The following is an 18,069-nucleotide window of genomic DNA, read 5'->3' as shown; positions in this document are numbered from 1 at the left end:
TTATGAAAAAACCCTCATAATCATGGGCGTACGTACCATATACGCTGTGATCTCATGGAGACAGGAAGGGACAGGCTCATAACAAACATAACCTCAGCAAGAGAGGGTCTCAAAAAGACAGATAGGAGTGAAGGGAAGAGGGAGAGAAAGAGATACAAGGAGCGGATGAATGCGAGCCTGTTTTCCTCTCAAATAAACAAGGCAAGTTCTTGTCTATCAGAGAATCAGAGGAAGAGAGAGAGAATGCACACAGTGTGAGATGGTGAAAAATACATGGGCATTCAAAAACACTGAGGTGGGTGCAACTGAATAAACTGAGAGAAAGACAGAGAAGGTCATTGAGGTGAAAGGAAGGAAGAGAGAGAATGAGACAAACACAAACGACTAACATAAGGATGCACATAAGGAAAGAAAAGATGGAAACACACTATTTAAGTGCTCTTGTTACACGTTACATGTTGCTATGATAATAACTGTAAATTACTTACAAGTTACAAGGACACCTTAAAAAAAGTGCAACCAAACAGATAAATGAAAGCTGGTATTACACAGCCAGAGTTTTGACTAAAAGACAAAAGGTCCGGTCCACATCACAGCTTATTTTGGCCAAGCACCGCCCACTTAGAGAGGATGAGCCATATGATTGGTTTATAAAACGGACAATAACAGTCCGTTTAGTTTTAATGTGCAGTTTAGGTCATGAAAATAAAAGCATTAACTTTTGTATACAGTACAAAAAAAATATCAGAATTTTAGGGCTGTGAAACGATTAATCGCATCCAAAATAAAAGTTTTTTTTTTAAATAAAAATTAATATTATACATAAATAAAAATATTTGATATACGACACATTTTTCTTAAATATATACATAATATATGTGTGTGTAGTGTGTATAATTATTTTGTAGATATAAATACACATATGCATGTACTATATATTTAAGAAAAATGTGTTATTAATATATCAAATATTTTTATTTATGTATAATATTAATTTTGTATAAATATAAAGTATATACATGCAAATATTTCTTAAATATATACATGCATGTGTGTGTTTTTATATATACAAAATAATTATACACACGCATATATTATATAAACACAAACTTTTATTTTGGATGCGATTACAATTTATGTTTATAAGTGCTGATTAAATCCCAAAATCAGATTCCACTATGTTGAAGTTATGTTGCAGATAACTAGTTAACTTAGTGCTGAAAAATAAAACAATTACAAATCCATTGATTCATTTGTCTTTAAAACCGGCCATTACACCTCATACCTTGTAAACACAACCCCCTGCCAGTCTGATAAAGCATTGTGTGAGACTAGTTGAGAACCAAAACGTTAACAATAACGCATGTGCATGCACATATGTGTAAACATACTCTTGCATCTTGCATGTTTCAGCATCTGACTCTTGCTGTACGCTAGCAAGACTGTGAGCATTCAGCTGTTCAGCAAATTCATCAAGAACAATCTGTTCCAATGCACGCAGAAAGACTAACTGTGTACCAGTCAGCGTGTGTGTGCGTGTGTGTTTTGTGTGTTTGTTGTGCATGGTAAGCGGTCATGCTCTGATGCCCTAGGCCTTGTATTAAAGGTATGGCGACTGCAGAAGGGATGTTTGTGTGTGCCTGTGTGTGTTTGAGGAGGTGGAGGGGGTGTGTGGTGGTCTCCAGAGGGTTTGTATCAAGGCTAGGCTGGTTTTCAACTGAAATGTATATGAGATTCAAATTACATGCCTGCTCTTCTCTTTTCTCTACCCCTCCTCCCTCCGCTCTCTCTTTCCTTCTCTTCCTCTTTGTCTTCTGGGATTCTTAGTCAGCTTCAGGCTCAGAAACATTCCCTCCCTTCTCTGTTTTCCCTTATAACTTCTCTAGCCAAGGAGACAGCTAAAAACAGCTACATGCTGTTGACATGTTTCAAAACACTGAGACATTGTATTGCAGTGATTGGACTAAGACACTTAAACAGGTGTGATAAAGGCCACTCTGGTGAACTTTTTTGGAAAACTTTAGACAGCTCAACGACCTCCAAATGTCCTAGAAGCATTGTAGGGTGCTTATGTTTGTATTAAGCCAAAAGTTATTAGCAGTGTTTTACATAAAAATAGTGAAACAGTAGGCTATATTTAACAACATTTATTTATTAAAAATAATATTATATATATAAATAGAATTTTATTTGAAAGTACAACTATACAATTTCAATACTAACATTTGCATTCCAATTTGATATCGCTTTGGTCCGGACATGCCGCACTGCAGATATTCAAGAGATATCAGCTCTTTGCATGCGTGTACTGTTATATATTTTTTTTACAGACGTAGACATTTTTTGTTCTGTGTTGGTAGGTAGCCAGAAAAAAAGATCATGACCAATATCTTTTAGAGCATAATAGGAAGAGAAACAAATAGGGCCAAAGATCGAACCCTGAGGTACACACCACAGTATGAACGTATAACAATACACAACAACTTAAACCAAAAGCAAAAAATCTTAAAACAACTCAGTAAAATATTGCTGACGAGTTTCAATATACAGTCAGTGTAGTAAAAAAAGTCTTCACAAAATGTTAAAAGACAAAAAGAAAGGGGAAAAAAGGCATTACAAGCAAGCCCAAGGCAGTGCAAAGCGTGGGTACTGGACCAAAGCTGCCCGACTTTAACTGGGCAGAGAGCAACAGAAATGCATACTGCCAGACACTTCAGCGGGGGCATTGAGAGAAATAAAGGGGAGACAGAAGGGATGAGAGAGAGGAGATGGATGGGAAAGCTAGTTAGTTGAGCAGGAGGAGAGAAATAACGATTCTGAGCAGGAGAGGGGGGTCAGGTGCACCTGCAATGTTCTTAAGAGAGAGAAACAAAGGATGAATATTGAGTGGAGGGAAAGGAGAGCCTGAGGAGGTGGAAGTCAAGAGAAGAGGTAAAAACATGTATTCACTCACACTCAAACACGCTCTTAACTCATAAATAAGTATGCTCAGAGGGAAACCGGTTAGAAGACACTTCTCAAACAGATATAAAGCTGTGCTGCAACCTATAAGACTCCAACATAGAAAATAAAAGCAAGCCGTACACAAAATACTTCTTAACTGTTGATGTAGTTATGGTCAAGGTCTGATGCACCATTCACAATGACAGCATTTTTTTTCCATTTAACTTTGTAACTGGCCATAGCTTTTGAAAATCCAACTTAGGCTCATTGGGAAAACATGCCAAGCATTTCTGCAAAATGATTTTAGCTCGCAAAATCATTTAATTACGCAAAAACAGACATTTAACTATATCTGAATTTTATGAATAGAAATGCTCTTTTTACCACAAATCTGATCACAAGTTAAGGCGAGACATGGCAGGCAAAAACGTGTTTTTTTCACTGATCAATTTTGAGATTTTGGGCTTTTTGTATTCAATAACGTCGTCTTTCAGACTTGTGCTGAAAAAAAAGTCCAAAATACACATTTAGGTCTTTATTTTACTACACTTTGTCTGTTTGCGAGTTTAGATTTCGCCTAAATTCCTCAAAAGTTGGCATTTTAAATCATCCCGCTGCTCCGTAATCGCGATCCGCACTGTCATCGCACACACCGTTAGAAAGCTCTCTCTCCTCTTCAATGCTGTCGGATCCAAATATGGTCATTTCCTGTTTATCAGCAACCAATCATCAAAGTAAAATGGGCCATTTAACTCGAAATGCGCAATCCCATAAAAATCTTTAACGGCCGTTTTCTCAAAATGATTTTTTTCTCACACTTCTAGTGACGATTTTCCACTTCTGTAGCACCAACATACACCAAACTATATTGTGAAGGTTTGTTCCGAGGGATTTGTTGATATATCCTTCTTGGCCTGATTTATATGACATTTTATGCCTAAAAATAGGGCGGAAATCAATTTTTTAAGGCTATTGGCAGTATTTTTCTGATTTACAGGGTAACAAAAGGAGATATTCATCCTTCAATCCCCTCTGAAAATGTCTTTTCATTGAATATATCAACAGAACCTTGTTTTTTTCAATGGTCAGATTCGTCACTTCAAAATATATGCAAATTAGCGCATATTTAATTAGATATAGCCTGATTAGCATATTTAAACAATGAATTACAGAAAACTTGCAATACATTTTTTTTTCTCCTATTTATGCGAGTAATCAACTGGTAAAGTTTTATGGTGACATCTGTAAGTTAAAAATTTTATCCTATTCACCTCCAGTGTCTCGCCTTAAATCTATTACCTGGATTTTTTTTTTATTCTATTTTGACAATTAATATGTTTCCAAGGAATTAACATTATCCTGCAAGGCTATGAATGAATGAATCAAACCCTTACAGATCCAATCATTAATACATAACATAGAAAACAAGATTTCTCATATATAGTGATATAAACATTTCATCTGTCTTCAAAACACTGAAATGGAGTGTCTTCCCTACCATTGGTGCAGCACATTTGCATAAAATGAAGCTTCACAACTTTGCCACATCACAGAACACTCCCAGATCGCGTCGCCGACAGGCACTGTCGCTCTATCATTGAAAATGAATGAGTTTTAGCTATCGCTGCAGAAATATGTCAGTGTGAAGAACGCCCCCTTTAGAAAGCAACAATGCACAAATTACAAATTATGCAGCTATAAAGCAAGTGCAAAATGCATTACAGATACTGAATCCACTTTTCTCTGAAACATTGATCCACTGTAAATGCGTAAGTGTGTATGTGTGTGCAGGCATTCTGGGAGGCCAGTGAGATGATGTCCAGATTAAAGACTTGTGGGAGTCCCAGGACGCTCACTATATAACACAGAGGCCATTGATTAGCCATTAATGACGCATTGAGAAGCCATCTCCCCCACCAGTACTCAATCATACCTCCAGAAAGACAGAGAGAGAGAGACAGAGGCATTAAGACGGGCTCTCGGCATGCATCCTCATGCCTACGGCCAGCGCACAGCCGTGCTGATATTCAGCACAACTGTACAACCACAATAACATTCAGGAGCACAGAAGCCTTTCATGGACTCATTTTCTCAAAGGCAAAATATCCCACTCCTTGCCAATGTCAGTTCCAGATCTTATTTACATACAACACTAAGTCATTATCGCTGCAGTCAAACAGCATTAATCTCCGTTCTGGGACCAATGAAATAATTCAAATAACACATCTACGGCATTTCTAATTATGCATGACATCTCCACTGCCTACCTTCCTAAGCATGAACTGGACTGACACACACACACACACACACACACTAAATCAGGTTTACATCAAGGCCGGGGTCCTCATTACAGATAACGGCCGAGCTAATTAGTACTGTTGGTCAAGCAGGTCTCTTTTCAGGCTGCATTTATGTTTTCACTGCAATGAAAAAAAAAAAATCTATTTTTGGACCTAGCTCGAACATCCGATTTAAGGAAATGTTATGCACAAACATACATAGATTCGCAAAGATGACAAAACGCTGGCACATGCGGCGCGTGGATGGCGCAGTGTGGGGTTTGCTGCATAACTAAGCGCGTAGAGAGGAAGCCATCTTCTCTGGGTAGCACCAAATGAATTCACTGAGGCTCTATGCAAATGTTCCCCAGGCTAACGAGCCTGGCTGGATGATTGGAGTGCCATTGAAATTCTCATCTCGCACTGCACTCCTTCCTCTCTTAGCTTCCTATCTGTCGCTCCTTCTCTATCCATCTATCTATCTATCTATCTATCTATCTATCTATCTATCTATCTATCTATCTATCTATCTATCTATCTATCTATCTATCTATCTATCTATCTATCTATCTATCTATCTATCTATCTATCTATCTATCTATCTATCTATCAATCTATCTTTCTATCTTTCTATCTATCTTTCTATCTAAAGTATCTATCTATCTATCGATCTATCTATCTATCTATCTATCTATCTATCTATCTATCTATCTATCTATCTATCTATCTATCTATCTATCTATCTATCTATCTATCTATCTATCTATCTATCTATCTATCTATCTATCTATCTATCTATCTATCTACATCCATCCATCCATCCTGAGGCATGTTTTAATGTTTAAAACACTTCCTCTCTCTCTCTCTGTGGGCAATGGGACGTTGGTGTCTCTCATCTTAAACACGCGGCGATGCTTTGCACCTGCTCTCCCTGTAAAACATCCAAACACGGTTGTGAATAAACAAGCCCAGTCTTCCAACCCTATGCTCAAACCACCACTGACCCCGTAAACACACATCAATAAGTAAACGCCTCCATTTCCCTGATCTCCGCCTGTAAACACACATATATACACACACATACACACACACACACACACACCCAGCAGGTAGGATGCCTCTACAGATTCTTCCCTTTAGCACCTTGCTCTTTAATGGATACAGAGACCGGGATAAATAAATAAGGGACAGACAGGGAGTCTTTAATGGGCGCTCACGCGGCCATCAGCCATTCTTTCCCCAGAGGCAGTGGCGACTCTAGGACTTAAAAGCGCACCCCTCTCTCTCTCTCTCTCTCGCTGTGTCCATCTGTCCGGCCCGACCACAGCTTTCATCACTCTTTCCCTGTCTGCATAATTCAGCACCTGCCTCTCTTTCGGTCTACTTTTACTTTGTCCCTTCTTTCTTTATTTTTGTTGTGCCACTTTCTGATGGAATATTGTCACTCATTCTCTAACCCTGAGACAGACTGACAGACAGAGAGAGAGGAAATGGTGTGGTTGTTTGAGGGAGCAGCTGGAGTGGAGGCACGCTCCACTAAAGAGAGCGCTGATTACTAACGCTCACAGAGCAGCTCTCCATCTTCACCTCTCTCTCCCTCTCGGTGTGCTGTAGAGATTCTAGGGGCTGAATATGCAGATTGGTAGAAAATGGCTGTAGCTGGCAGACACAGAGGCCCGTGTGTGATCAGCTGAGTCTCACTGCAATTCATTGAGGCATTTTACATGTACCTTTATAAGCAAATCAGTATGTACTTTCACACAAACACACCGACACACATGCACGCTTGTGAAGTCTAGGCCTTTCAGCAGTATAAATTTGACTGAACTCTGAAATGATATTGTACATAAATTTAAAATACTACTAATAATAATACATTTCCATTCATTCAGTTATTCACACTCACTCACTGATTATGTCTAGATTTGTTTTATTAAAAAATCTCATAAGAATTTTAAGAAAACACAAATTTTATCTGGTCAAAAACGGCCCTATTTTCAGCACACCGTTTTGGTGCATATGCATTTTTGGTGCATTTTGGTGCACGCCGTTTTGAGCTGCATCCGCAGAAAAAGTATAAATTTGACTGAACTCTGAAATGATATTGTACATAAATTTAAAATAATACTACTAATAATACATTTCAATTCATTCAGTTATTCACACTTACTCACTGATTATGTCTAGATTTGTTTTATTAAAAAATCTCATAAGAATTTTAAGAAAACACAAATTTTATCTGGTCAAAAACGGCCCAATTTTCAACACGCCGTTTTGGTGCATATGCATTTTTGGTGCATTTTGGTGCACGCCGTTTTGAGCTGCATCCGCAGAAAAAGTATAAATTTGACTGAACTCTGAAATGATATTGTACATAAATTTAAAATACTACTAATAATAATACATTTCCATTCATTCAGTCATTCACTGATTATGTCTAGATTTGTTTTATTAAAAAATCTCATAAGAATTTTAAGAAAACACAAATTTTATCTGGTCAAAAACGGCCAAAATTTTATCTGGTCAAAAACGGCCCTATTTTCAGCACACCGTTTTGGTGCATATGCATTTTTGGTGCATTTTGGTGCACGCCGTTTTGAGCTGCATCCGCAGAAAAAGTATAAATTTGACTGAACTCTGAAATGATATTGTACATAAATTTAAAATACTACTAATAATAATACATTTCCATTCATTCAGTTATTCACACTCACTCACTGATTATGTCTAGATTTGTTTTATTAAAAAATCTCATAAGAATTTAAAGAAAACACAAATTTTATCTGGTCAAAAAACGGCCCTATTTTCAGCACACCGTTTTGGTGCATATGCATTTTTGGTGCATTTTGGTGCACGCCGTTTTGAGCTGCATCCGCAGAAAAAGTATAAATTTGACTGAACTCTGAAATGATATTGTACATAAATTTAAAATACTACTACTAATAATACATTTCCATTCATTCAGTTATTCACACTCACTCACTGATTATGTCTAGATTTGTTTTATTAAAAAATCTCATAAGAATTTTAAGAAAACACATTTTATCTGGTCAAAAACAGCCCTGTTTTCAGCACGCCGTTTTGGTGCATATGCCTTTAAATGATAATGAGCTTCGCTCACTCCGCCCCTCTGTTCTGCAGGTGGTTAGACACAACGCACGTGGAGTGTTGCCTAGACAACAGTTGGGGGTATATTTTGGAGAAATACGGTCTCTGATCTCTGACATCCATGCAACCGGATCAGTTTGAACCGGAGTCGGACCCGGCACAAGATGACGGCCGCAAAGAAGTTTGACAATTAAGGCTCGAACAGGACGTTTCTGAATGGTTGGTTAACACAATGTCACTTTGATCTAAATTTGTATGTACCGGCGGGATAGAGTAGCGAGATATGAACACTATGTGTTTACTGATTGATACGTTAGTTCATTGACAGATTGATGTTACAACTAATGGTCAAGAAAACCTTTTGCAATTTGCAAAGATTAGGGTTGTGGATTGGGTTATGCCCTTGTCTCTGCGCACCTAACCTATGAATAGTGGACTATGCATATGCCATGAATATGAATACTACTAAAGATACGAAGAAAACCATAATATTGCCATGATAAATGTCCAAAGATATGGTAAAAATACACTGTAATATGTGCTAGCCCTAAAAAAAGTGGTAAACAGGTCAAACAAATCTATGTATTTGAACAGTGACTAAAGAAATGTGACTGGAGAAATGCACTGTAGGACAGAAACGTCCAGTCGAATCAGTGTGGTGTAATTCCTCTTTAGTGAGCGAGTCCCCACTGGAGTTCAGTGCCCTCTTCCCTCATCCGTCACACGCTCCTTCAGCACCTCCAAATAAAATCCCATACACTCCATTCACTGCTCAGACTATTGATTTATTTTTCAGTCCCACTTTAGAGGACAATTTGTATAAAGCTATTCCATAATGCATGAGTGTGCGTGTGTATTATTGTAACTCGTGACATGTGAGGGGCATGTTAGGACATGACCAACTGCTCTCTCTCACCCACAAACGCACATTTCATGAACAATTTACAGGCTCACACTACACACTAGAATACAAGAATATGAGGTGACGATTGATCATTAATAGGTTCCTCTGGAACAATGTGGCCAACACTGGAAGGTCTAAATTTAAACCAGCTTTAAACTTTTCTATACAATGAAACTGAATGAGGACTTGGATTTTCAAGTTCTGGAAAGTGCTATAAAAGCATTTCATGTGAGCTTGAGTGCTTCAGAAGCCTTGCAATATAGTGCATGAGTCATATGGATCGCATTAAATGACTGTTGAGCTCCAAAAATGAGCACCACTATAATTGAATGGCAAAAAAAGCAGTGTGAACATTCTGCCAAAAATTTTTATAGAAGTTCTTAAAATAAATAAATGAAAACTATTACAAACCTGATTAAAAAAAAAACATGAAGATAAGTAAATGATGACAAATATAGATTTTTGGACAAGTATGTTTGGGTGTAATGCAGTTTCGTTATTGGTACTAAACGTAAATCCAAAAAATGTTAGATTTAGTATTAAAAATCGTTGATTATTGATCAATATATATATATATATATATATATATATATATATATATATATATATATATACACACACTGTACTTAGAAAACATAAAACCTTAAACGAAAATGATAAATGTGTCCTGGGCAACTAACTGAAATAAATAAGATACAAAAATGACAAATACTGAAATTAAAAAAAAATAATAATAATAATCAAAGCTATATAGAAACAGAAATATAAAATAAATGCTAATTCAAAGTCTACTATAAAAACTATAAAAATATATAATCAATAAACCTAAACAACACTGGTGTAGAGTAGTGCTAGTTTACACGACAACGTTTTCAACTATAAATGGAAACTTTTTTTTATGTTTTGGCTGTTCATTTACATGATAACACCGTTTTGGGGGCCTGAAAACGCAAGTGTTTGAAAACAGGGTTTCATGACAAGTGACAAGTGCATATTTTTTGAAAAACGATCCCATTATCATCTCCATGCAGACTACAAATGTGCGATTTGTGAAATCTTGGCGACATTATCCTCATGCGTATTACGTGTTCAGTTTATGCGTGCATAGTGTTTCTGTACAAAGTGACATCGCCAACTACTGACCTGGCACCAGAATACAGAGTTTATCATCATTTCCGCAGATCTATATAAACGGGGATCATTTTGACAATGGAAAACACAGAAAAACGTTTCCGTTTTATAGTACATTGTTGTTGTGTACAGCAAATGTACCCAACATGTATAAATCTGGACGAGTCTTAACAATGAATACAGATCTACTAACTTCCTCCTCTGAATCTGCACTCTCATTCTGTGTTTTTCCTCTGAGCTTTCTCTGTAGAAGTGTTTGGTTCAAGGAAGTCTGTCCAGGTTGGAGTTTATGCCCCTCTCAGCAGGAATCTGTCAGCCATTCGGAATGTGTTTGTGGCATGCGCAAAACTGTGAAAGCACTGGACTGTATATGTGTGTGGCGCCATGGTGGTACGCTAATAAAAAAAACACCAAAAAAAAAAAAATTCACACTGCGATGCATCCTCACACCTTCCTCATTCCGACCGTCGTTTCATACTCGTTGCCATGGAGATAAGATAAAACTCACACTGTTTTGGGCTTACAGAAAAGGAGGAGAGCGATCTGAACAAAACTGCTTGATGAAAACTCTTACATACGCACTGGTGCATACATTTCACTATTCCAGACAAACTGGCACCGATGGCAAATAAGAAACACTTTAAAGTGAAGGTTCATCCATAAAATTCTCTATTACTCACCTTCATGTTGTAACAATCCCACCCAAAATGTCCCAAAAGATTACAATAAGCAACACAAATGTAGTCCATACAATAGTCATATACAATATTCAAAGTCTTCAGAAGTCATATGATACCTTTGTGTGAAGAAAAGACCAAAATATAGTAAGTTCACCCAAGTAAGTAAGTTCTGCCATCTTCTCCTCATCTTGATGTTATTCCAAACCCATAAACAATCTATACCCGAGACAATCTTGTCCCTTCATTGAAAGTCCACACAACCAAAACTTTGACACTTCAAAAAGTTCATAAAGAGATCGTAAAAGTAATCCATATGAATCAAATGAATTTCTACTGGTTTAGAATAATGACAGTTGTTATTCACTGAAAATTTTGACACAAAAATTGCTGATTCAGTCTACAAAATTGGTCTGAGAGATTCCATCCATCCATCCATCCATCCATCCATCCATCCATCCATCCATCCATCCATCCATCCATCCATCCATCCATCCATCCATCCATCCATCCATCCATCCATCCATCCATCCATCCATCCATCCATCCATCCATCTATCTATCTATCTATCTATCTATCTATCTAGTCTAGTCTAGTGTATTGTAATTTCTTAGGATACATTCCAATCACTCCAAAATAGACAATGACAACTCGCACAACTGCAATAACGCCTAGGGTTTTACTATCTTTTTGCTGAATTTCATTATATTAAAACTTGGATATTAAAATATTCACCTTTTCTCATATTCACCAGATTAGTAATTCTCTCACAGTATGTGTATATGCATCTAAATGTTACAGTCTTGGACTTATCAGGTAGTCAAATATTGACATACGAGAGAGCAGTAGCATGGCCACTTTCTGTCACTCATAGAGTTGAATAGTGTATGCATGCAAATGTAGTGTTAATGTGCAAAACATCTCCTGCTGGAACATACCAATGATGTTAAACTAACAGAGGACTATAAAAGAAACAAATGGAGGATAAGGAGGCGATTGAATGTGGGGAGATTGATTATTTTAGATCAGCAATGTGTCTGGGATTGTTACTGGATTGTAAAGGAAAAGTATATCGAGTGAGAACACACTGCTAACAACAAGGCCGTTAAGCGAAAGCAAGGACTTCATGTTTACTACTAAAAGATGTTTTATCAGTAAAAAAAAAGAGATTTTTATGCCCATTATTTCAGTTTTGCTTGGTTTTCCTTGAAGTGTCAGGCTGGTGTAGAACTACAGCCACACACATACACGCTCACGTTCACAAACTGCACCACTATTTGAGATTTACTGCAAACAAGATGCAGTTTTTCCTCGCCCTTCATATAAATAGTCCTATCAGCATAATGATTCCACATCACACATGCTGACGTGCTTATTTCTTTATTTCTTTTCCATTTCAGATCAATAATTTAGCATCCCTCCATCTTTTTTTTGCATTTCATTAAATTCACACAGGGAATTGCCTGCATGTTATGAGCCTCATCCCAGCGTCATGAATGGAGGGGTGGGGAATAGATTTGGAGCAAAATGGCTAAACGGCACATTCAAAAAGCGCTGTGGTGGAGGGGACCCCAAGTTCAACCGTATGTTTCAGCTTTTGAGCTCAATTGCAGAAACTGTATCAAAAAATCCTTTTGAGGACATCCTTAAAGGAAAAAATGTACCACAATGAGAGAACTTTTTTCAGGTCTATGTATGCCAGTCGTATTTTAGGGTCAAAAGTGTGTAATTTCTACATCAGACGTGGCTACAAATGACATGTTGAACATAAAATTCAAGAAATATTAGGGTTTAGTTCAGGATTAGTCTATAATAATTGGCTAATTTAAGAACAATAGAAGACAATGGAAAGGCCAAATTGAGATGGTGAGGAAAATGTGTTTTGGTGGGGTGTAAGGTCCCCCCCTCCGCAGCTAAAACAAGGGTAGACTAATGACAGGCAGTGTAATTGAACCTGTAAATCCTGCTCTAACTCCTCACTGCTCTCTCTGATCCTCTTACACATCTTGCCATCTTAAACATGAGTCACGCAGCAGAAATCAGCTTACTGCTTCACACACACACACTCTCTCCAGCCCTCCTACATCCACAAGTGAACCCTACCGCTATTATACCATTAATAAAAAGTACCATAGTATAACCAGTTTTTCTTTCTATTGAACATTTGTCATGGTAACACCGTGGTACACTTACAGTAACTGAAAGCTCTCCAAAAAAAGCCTTAAAAGCCTTAGTACGTGGTCTGAGCCCCATGTGTCGCTTTCGTTTTCTCAGATTCTTATATCATATAAAAGGTTTACCATTAAAAGTTTTGAGGTTGGTAAGTTTTTTGCTTGGTTTTTATTTATTTATTAATTTTTTTAAAGTGTCTTATGCTCACCAAGGCTCCATGTATTTGATTAAAAAAATATTTATTAATAAATTGATATGATTTATTCCATTCCCCAGACTTAAGTGTCACATGATCCTTCAGAAACAGTTGTGTTGCTTAATATTTTTGTGGAAACCGAGAATCTTTCACAAAATTCTTTGATTAGCCTAATAGAAATTTAATCTATTACTATTTTTTAATATAATCTATATATATATATATATATAGGCTAGCTCTCTGTGACGTCAATGACATCAAGATTTTCAGTAAATAACACTGAATTTGGTCTGTTGCTTATATATTGCTTTCACATGCATTTAGAAGACTCAGAATATAGTGAAAACATCATATAAATCACTTTTATGGTACTTTTAAAAATATTTGTAGTCATTACTAGTCAACATTCACTTTCATTATATTGGAAAAGCATCCTTTTGAGCGGCCTTCCTTTATTCCACAGCATAACAAAAGTCCATTACGTTAATCAAGATAAACCAGTGCGCCAAATGTTAGCGTTGCTCATGTTGTAGCAAATCATTCAATTTTTTTTTTAGCTCAATTGATGCACTTGATAATCTTTAAGCAAAGAGTGTCAGAGTCAGTTTGCAAAAGCTGGAAGTGTGACCTTCTGTTAATCTATTAAAGCGACTGGTTAATCAATGAAGCTGGAAGTCAGAGTCAACAGCAACGATGCTACACGACAAAAAACAAAAGTACTGCCCATGGGATCACACACACACACACTCCGCCAAGCTGTACATCCACATGGACGTTTTCCCACAATCCCCCGAGTCGTGTGGATTACCACTCAAATGTCCGCATCTGTGACCAGAGAGAAAGGGGAATCCAAGCATGTAATCAATCAATACTTGCTGGAAACCTCTGGACCCCTTATACTGATACACACTGACACAGCGGCTAAAGCGGATCAATGAGCGCTCCGGTGTGAAGGGCAGGGAGACACACACCTCCATTGAGAAAGATGAACTGAGCAAAGAGAGAGACTCTAGTCACTGATTCCATCTGACTTGGCCGGTGTAAGCAGCACCTATTGATTTTCCAATCAACTACAAGGCCAGGGTTCACACAAACGTACACACACACACACACACACACAAACTGCCACTTGAGCTAGGAAGTCCGCTACTCAAGAAAACCGCTACCTTGTTTGAACACACACACAAAGCACTCTTGGCAGAATCATTTTGCTGCCTTTAGAGTGAATTTGATAACGTGGGAAAGCTTTTGTCCACTATCAGACTGGATTTTTCACACATACAAACACACATAGAGGAGATCTAAAAACCCTAAATTAACCCTTGTGCTGCATTAGATTTTTAACACCGTTGAGTGCATTAAGGACCAAAAATGGCCACATATTAAACATTGCCTAAAATATTATATATTATTTTCCACTTTTACCAAGTTAAATCTTTTAACCAGCATCAGTCCTCATCATAACTACCAAAAATGTATTCAATTTCAGGATTTTAACCCTTTAATTACCAGTTTTGTTTGCGAAACCATCGATTTGTATAAGAGGAAAAAACACAAAAATTCAATTATTTTCAATAAACTAAATGCAAAGAGAAAACTTTAGATTTGGATTATCACAGTCCCACTCTGCAAAAAATCCCACTTAGCGCGTTAGAGACCAAAAATGGCCACCTATTAAACATTGCCTATTGCCTAAAATAAGGTGCATTTCCACCCATAGGGAATAAATATGTAGTGACGTCATCTGGTGGAATACACTATATAATGCAAATATAATGCTTTTGCTTCAAAATGAAAGGATGCTTGTGCAAAAATCATGTTTCATGTATTACTGACAGCCTCAGATTTAAACAACGTTTTAATGGGTTTCAATGGGCCATTTTTGGTCCTTATGGTGCTGAGTGTTACTATTTGATCTACACAGTGTGTGTTATACATATTTTGCAAAATGGGATCACATTTTTTACATGTATCCAAAAAGTCACAATTTTGCCAAATGTCATACCATTTGCATTAAAACAGCCAAAATGGTCAAAGAAATTAAACTGCAAAAGACCAAAAATGTCCCTAATGCAGCATAAGGGTTAAATAAAAAGAAATATTACATGGAAATATTACTTATTTTGTCTATGAAAGCAGACTGATTTTTATGTGATGGACTTGGTCCTTTTTCACTAGGAAAATCCAAAGGATGTGTTCAGGAGGGTGATGCCGAAAGAGCTATTCTGTACCGTAATGTCAATGTGTCATGCAAAGAAAAGAGATTAATTCAAACTATAGTCTCATATCGCTACATCTATAGTCTCAAATATACTCTATATCCACATCGCTATGATCAGATGCTTTCTTGACTGCTAATTTTATTTTTGTTGTGCGTTTATTTTGTTATTGAGAGGAAATAACAAAAAGACCTTCACCGTGAGTATGTCGGGGCCTTGAATCACGTTACATGTGCATGAACACCAGCAATAAGTTACTGGCTGCAGTTCTTTAATGGCTAATAACAAGTGTTTCTGAATTCTACGTATAGCCCATTTAAGTTGCTAAATTTACTGAAACTGACACTAAAATAAAAATAAATTAAAGATATATACACAAATATAAAAAAAGACAAGCACATAACAAAACTACTCATTTAAACTAAAAAGAAATACAAATCTAAAAACGAATTTAAAATATTGGTAAAATAAAAGAGAAAATTATACAAAAATAGCACTGTGATAGAGACCCAAATCCTCACAATGACAAATTAGCACAAATAATCTAATATTTAACAATTAGATATGTTACATACACCATTGCCATTATAAAACTTACCTAGCAAGTTACTAAACTATACTATCAAACATTTTTTTACTGTAATTTTTTCTGAAATATGTTTCTCGATAACTACAAACCAACGTTTGGTCCCAAAACTAGTTGGTCATACTGACTCATTGCTTAAATTAGGCTAAATTTGCAACCCTATTACTCAGACAAACCTCCACGAACATGACCCCGATGAAAATCTCTGTGTAATGCTGCACGCATCCTATGTTAGATAATATTGGAAATGAGTGAAACTCATTCGTGCTGACAGTACAGGGCATTACGTGTCTTTATTCAGCTCCATTTTGTTGATCTGTCCTATTTTCCAGTTTATACTCCATCCAGACAAAATGGGAGACATTAAGAAAGGCCAAAATGAATTCGGACTGATTAACAGGGTTGCCCAAGAGCATATTGAGAATATGAGGGTCTCCCTGGCAGGCTGCTTTTATTTTCATTTGAACATCCTCAGATGAATGTTAAATCCAAAATCTATTTTGGAAATTAGGCCTTCTTATTTTTTGCAGACACTGTTTTTCACCTTAGTGATGAAGAATCATAATGTTATTATATTAATTCCATTCAGTTTATGACTCCAAAAGAAAATTTGTCGTCTTATTCATTTTCTGTGCTGAATTTCAGAGAGAATTCTGCAGAATTGTGTGGAATGTATTTAAATATAATAAAATCTGTTCTTGACAATATTTACACATGCCTAAAGTTGTGACCTCTGACTCTATTTGAACTCTCAAATAATATCCGTTGTTCTCCACACGTTGAAACCAGAATGACAGGGAACCAATAAACCAAACTGACACAAAATCACAGATGCAACATACCATCCTGTACAGAATTTAGGATTTGTTGCATGTCCAAAATGTATGAAAACGACATATTTCAAATCAGCGGTTACTTTAAACAGCCCAACAGTGCGAGGATCGTCTTACCTGGGACGATGGAGACAGTGTCCTTCTCCCAGGACACCACACTGACGTACTCCTGCACAGCAGAGGGGATGAGGCACTTGAAGACGGCCACGTTGCCCCGCATGGACCTTTGGTCCGCCACGCGAACCGTGTAAGGTTCCCTGAACACTGTTCATGATGAGGCAGAGAAGAAACAGACTTTAGTGGGAATTTATTATTAAAATTTATTAAAATAAATTTATAATTAAAAATATTAAACATTGTTAAGATGTAACTATACAATAATAAAACATATTTAAATTATTTTATAATAAAAATATTCATTAGCAAAAAAAAAATACATATTCATATGCATGTTTAGTGGGAATTTATTATTAAAATTTATTAAAATAAATGTATTATTAAAAAATTATTAAACATTTTTATTACGCAACTATACAATAATAAAACATATTTAAATTATTTAATAATAAAAAATATTCATTAGTAAAAAATACATATATTTAATTAAGAGGTCAAATGGATGAATCATCATTTATTATATATAATGTTAATGAAATATTTATTGATTCATTTTTATTTTATTTAAAATTTTAGTTAAATTTTGAATGTAAAATATTACAGGATATGTTTTATGAATGGAGGCGAGGTATCCTTTTCTGTGAATCCAAAAAGACCCGATCTGGGACAAATGCGTTCATTTTATCAAACAATTTAGAGCATATATTACTGGGTTTTGGAGACTGAATCTTTTTTTCTTTTTTTTTGTCAAGAGGTGTTCAAGAGTTCAGGAAGTGGCCTTTTTATAAATCACCCTGGCAATGCATGCAGACGACGGTGAGTGGACGCCGGTGCAGAGCCTCTGGAGCTGTCAGAAACATTTGCCCCCGCTAAAGGGACCCTCTCTGCACCTGACAGCCGGAA

At 36.6% G+C, this 18,069-nt stretch overlaps 1 protein-coding gene across 4 annotated transcripts in view; it reads right to left on the bottom strand.

Annotated features, from left to right (window-relative positions):
• dscaml1 (DS cell adhesion molecule like 1) overlaps positions 1 to 18,069 on the bottom strand; it is a 130,661-nt gene that overhangs the window by 91,879 nt on the left and 20,713 nt on the right. For all 4 annotated transcript variants that reach the window (XM_089121395.1, XM_089121396.1, XM_039671024.2 and 1 more), the window contains exon 3: positions 17,167 to 17,313. In XM_089121395.1, coding sequence (XP_088977521.1) covers positions 17,167 to 17,313 — 147 coding nt within the window. The remainder of the gene's footprint in view (positions 1 to 17,166; positions 17,314 to 18,069) is intronic.

This window comes from Pimephales promelas, chromosome 16, assembly GCF_988280905.1.
Source record: "Pimephales promelas chromosome 16, fPimPro1.hap1.1, whole genome shotgun sequence".
Taxonomy (NCBI): Eukaryota; Metazoa; Chordata; class Actinopteri; order Cypriniformes; family Leuciscidae; genus Pimephales; species Pimephales promelas.
Note: the sequence above shows the minus strand (reverse complement) of the source record. Positions and strands in the feature narration are given on the sequence as shown.